Below are 4,897 nucleotides of genomic sequence, written 5' to 3' on the forward strand. Positions count from 1 at the left end.
ACAAAGCTGCTTATGGCAAAGCCAAAGGGAAACAGCCTGAAGAAGCTGCAGAGTAGCTTTACATGATTTGGGGCAGGAGCCTTTGGAGCACAGGAGGGGAGCAGGGGCAGTGGCAGGTAACCTGTGAAGATGTTTTTCTGTTTTTAGTCTCCACAAACTGAACTCGGTAGCTTTTTGCTCTGGTTTATTTTTCCCTGCCGAACTGGCTCAGCATTTGGAGCCGCTTGTCTCTTTAAGATAATTCCTTGTTAAGATCAGATTTTTCCTCCTGATGCCTGGCTATAATTACCAGCGTGTCTGGAATGTGGCATATCGAAACATTGCAACCCCCTTTGCGGGCAGGGCTAGATTGCTGCAGAGACCTGCTCTGCCTCCAGTACGATGGTAACGTATCTTGTAACATTCACTCCCCATCCCTTATGCCTCCGACTCTCTCCTGGCTTCTGCTGACCTGCCTCCTTCTCTTTAACAGACCGAAGAGAAGCGGAATCTCTCCCTGGGGGGCCATGTTGGATTCGATAGTCTTCCCGATCAGCTTGTCAGCAAGTCTGTCTCTCAAGGCTTCAGCTTCAACATCCTCTGTGTGGGTAAGCAAAGCGCAGCGCAATGGGAAGTTCTTAGAAATAGTCGAAGCAAACCCTAAAGCAACTGATCCTGGAATGGCGGAGGGCTCACAGACAGTCTGTTTTGTCTGTAGAATATCAACTGGAACGTCCTGGAGTTAAGACCAGAATGAATGCTGTTCCCTGCTCTCTGCCATGTCTGCACTCCCTGCTCAGACATGCCATGGTGCCCTGTACCAGAAGCAGTTGGTCACACTCCGGGCAAGCTGCCTTATTTATTCATGCTTACCTTCCCTGAAAATTAGCGATTGAAACTTGGGGCACCTCTTGCACAAGGAAACTGTTTCCAAACAGTTGGGATAAAAGGAAAACATCATTTTTTCTTTCTTTCTGCTATTCCTAGACAAGGTACATGTCTTATTTGCGGGGGTTTCATGCAAATAATATGCTCCACTGCAAATCAGGGTTATTAGCTGACCAGCAGCACTGGGCAGACACAGTAGTGCGGCTTCTGGGTCAGCAGGCACAGAGCATTGTGGTCCATTTGCTGTCGAGTTGTGACCTTGCGCAGGTCATGTTGGTTTGCATTTCAAAAGCATCCACTGATTTTGGAGGCCAGCTGGGGCTGACAGCTTTAGCAAGGCAGCTTCACATAGGGCAGCAAAGGCTGCTGTTGAGGGCTGACTGCAATGGTGTGATTAGTTGCCGCCGTGGCAAGTGACTATTTTTGTGCTTCCTGACAAAGGCAGTGCCAAGGGCTACTGCCCAAGTCATCCCCCTCCCCTTAGTCATCTTCCTTTGGGCCTTCTCATTAAAGGATAAGTCTTCTGCAGCTCCAGCCAGAGGACCTTGAATTTTAGTTAAGGTTGCAGCAGCTCATGCTGTTTTTTTTAGCTCTGGAGACTCCTGATTAATTCCCCAGGGCTTCTGCCAAAGTGGCAGCGATTATAATAGCTCCTTAGAGTCCTGACTTCTATTAACAAAACAACACGTTCCATTTCTTAACGATGGAAACTGTTCCTTTTCATAAGTATCATTAACACAACTGCTTTTTCTATTAAAATATTTTTACATGGCTAGATTTTTTTTTTTGTTCAAAACATTTTGTAAAATATGATCTTTTAGCAGGAAAGAGGTGTTTTCAACTAATTTCTGGCCCCAGAATGTTGTTTTTTGTTTCTTTTTGTCTTTTTTTGTCTAACTTCCTGGTTCAAAATGGCTTGTTCCTTTTTAAAATCTAAGAGGAATGGAGTAAAACATTAACATTGTCAAGTTCAAAACACTGTTCCATAACTGTGGAAATGAAATGTTTCAATTGACCTGAACCCAAACTGTTTTGGGTTGTTGATTCACAAAAATGTAATTGAATGATGGTGCCTATTTGAGATGTGGGCAGGAGCCAGGTTAAAGGAGGGGAAGAGCTTGGGCATGAGAGGCAGGGCAGAGCTTGAGATTTTGAAAATCTTTGTAGGTCTTCCCTACAAAGGGGGAAGCATTTCCCTCTTACCTCTACATGTAGATTGTTCTGAATATTGCTTTGTCTGGAGTGTGCAGTGGACTCTTATCCTTACCTTGATCCCAACTGCTTCAGGATTCCTAGCCACACTTCATATTTAGCCCACAAAGAAACAGTATTGCTTGTTTCTGGAGTTTAACTTCAACCCCAGACCTGGTTCTGGGCTTTATAGAAGTGTTCCTTAAAAGTTTGCCAGTGGCAGGAGACTGTGCAATTGTACTAGATGCATTTATTTCCCTGGGTGGGGGTGGGAGCTGATGGTCCCTTCTGACTGCAAACCTCTTTGAAATAGTGAAAGAGATCTTTGAAATCTTAGAAAAGGGAGAAAATCCAAACCACTGCCCTTGACTGCATTTGCATATCCGTGCTCTTTGCCATGCCCCAAACTGGGCTGTGGAGGGTCAGTTCGGTTCCTGCCAACAGGTGGCTATATTGGTATTGAGTGTTTTGAGTGAGTTTCCTGTAGGGTGAACATGGCTTGTCATTCTGTCCCAATCTCCTTTCTGTGCCCTTATCCATTGCTGGTAGAACCAGGGATTTGGCTCTTCACCCCTCTACTTACAGTACTCCTCTTCCAAGCTGTATTAACTCTTCAGTGTAGGAGCAGAAAGGTTTTGCTCCCCACTATGCTTAAAATAAAACCCTGGTAATCAGCATGCTGCCTCACTAGACCCACAGCTTGCTAGTCATATTACTCTCCTACTTTCAAGCTGATGAGTGCTCTAGACATTGTACAAGTTCTGGGGCATTAGAACAGGAAGGGCTGTGCTGCGCACAGTTGAAATGATAGCTTTGTAAAGCTACAAGGGCTATGTGGCTTGTATGGTGTTGCCATGTTTCTGGGCAGCACAGGGAAGCCAGCCTAGGAGGAAAAGGCCCTCTTACCCACCTCCTGTCCGTGATCCCAGATGGTAATCAGAAGGCCACTTTTTCCTGCTGTTTCTTTGTACATCTTGGCCCACCAGAGCCCCTTCCCCACTTGTCATATATTATGAATTGAGGTCTTTTGGAGGCTGATCTGGAAAGTGTCAGATTAATTTACAAACACAGGCCATCAGTTCAAAGCCTTCTCTGCCTCCAAGCTGTCTGGTTAATCAGGTATTTTGAGAGGGAACCTAATTCTTGATGTGTTTCTAAGGTTTTATTATGACTCTACCAGGAACATTTTCCTAATGTCCCCTACATCTATTCCCTCAGTAACATGGGCCCCTTCCTACCTCATTTCTGCATTGTCCCTGTTTGACTTCACACTCTGTGCCTCTGCTTAGCTGAAGCACTCAGCTTGGCAGAAATGGATGCTGCATTGGGGCACAAGGGTGGCCTCAAACTGACAGATCCCTGCCAATTTGCTCCTGGGCAGTGCTCTGCCAAGGCTGTATGGCAAGGTGTGGCCTCTGCGCAGCACTGTCTTTTGCTAAGCATATGATATTGGTTTAACTGCTCTCACCCCAAACCGATGCATCCTCATCTTGTTTTGCCTTTGCTGTAGATCTTACAAAAGAGCTTTGGAGGTTGACTCAGGGCAACCAAGAAGCCTTGGGGGAGACAAAGTGACTAACAGAAACTCCATAAATCAGGAGAGATGGAGGAAGCCATCTCCTCAGATGCTCCTGTTGCCCTGAGGGGTCAGGCCAACTCTCAGGATCTCAATATTGTGCTGTTAGACAGGAGGGTGTGACACAATTGCACATATACAAACACACAAATCAATTAGGTACATTCCCCCCCCCCCAACTCAGGCACATACACATCCAAACCAGCCTAGGCACATGCATACCTATCACCAATGCAAGCACATACACTATACACACCAAAAGTTAGACAAAAATCAATTTTCCATACCTGCACATACACAGATCACTAATTTGTATATCATGCGCGCGCGCACACACACACAAAACCCACCTACACATACAGGTAAGTTCATAACTTGGATGGTATGGTATATATGTGTGTGCTTGGGGTATCTGGGATACTTGGGGGAAGGTTAAGGTGAGAGAGAGAGTTAGTGTAGGGAGTGAAAGTTGCCAGAACCAGGATTAGAACCAGTGGACACGAGAGAAGCTGGCTGAGAAACTGAGGCTTGGGATTACTTAAGGTCAAGTGGCCCCAGGGTTACTTGAGGTCACTGGTGCAAGGGAAAAAGACCGATGGCAAGGAGGAGACAGCCAGGAATGAGAGAGAGGCAGAAACCTGGGAGCTCAGGGGAAAAGGCAGTGGGGACAAGGCAATAACAGTGGCAGAGATCAGGAGAAAAGAGAGTGGAGACAAAGCAATAGCAGTGGCAGAGATCCGGGGAAAAGGCGTTGGGGATGAGACCATGGCAAAGAAACAGGGGGTTTGCAGGCAGAGAGGAGCTCAGGACAGGTGTTGAAGGTGGCAGTGAGCCAGAAGCAGGAGAGGGAGAAATGAGACTGAAGTTAGAGGGGTGAGGAGCAGAGACTGGAGCAGGACTGGAACCGTAGTAAAGCAAAACCCAACTCAGGGGTCCAAATAACAGGTTTATTAAACAGACACACTACACAGCCGCTTGAAGTTATTGGTGTATGCACACATGCACGCATTCACAATGGCAGCAGTTGAAAGAGACTCAGTGGAAGGGTTGGAGTCCAGGTAGGGAAGAAAAACAGAGTCCAAGTCCTTGGTTGAAGAAGGGGTGGGGGAGATAGCTATCTATCCAGGCTGGAAAGGGGTCTTTGTCCAGTAGGTGTTGTCCAGAGGGGGTCACGACAGGGCCTCTGGGTGGATAGGTGGTGTGGCATGGTGCTGGTCCAGATGGAGAGGGCGTCCCAAGGAGTCAGTCTTCACTGCCCCTTTT

General features: G+C 46.8%; 1 protein-coding gene across 2 annotated transcripts in view; it reads left to right on the forward strand.

Annotated features, from left to right (window-relative positions):
* Positions 1 to 365: 365 nt before the first annotated feature.
* Positions 366 to 4,897, forward strand: part of SEPT8 (septin 8) — a 34,523-nt gene continuing 29,991 nt past the window's right edge. For both annotated transcript variants that reach the window (XM_006023558.3, XM_006023559.3), the window contains exons 1-2: positions 366 to 384; positions 473 to 587. In XM_006023558.3, coding sequence (XP_006023620.1) covers positions 382 to 384; positions 473 to 587 — 118 coding nt within the window. In that variant the 5' untranslated portion in view covers positions 366 to 381. The remainder of the gene's footprint in view (positions 385 to 472; positions 588 to 4,897) is intronic.

This window comes from Alligator sinensis, unplaced genomic scaffold (genome assembly GCF_000455745.1).
Source record: "Alligator sinensis unplaced genomic scaffold, ASM45574v1 scaffold135_2, whole genome shotgun sequence".
In the NCBI taxonomy this organism is placed as follows: domain Eukaryota; kingdom Metazoa; phylum Chordata; order Crocodylia; family Alligatoridae; genus Alligator; species Alligator sinensis.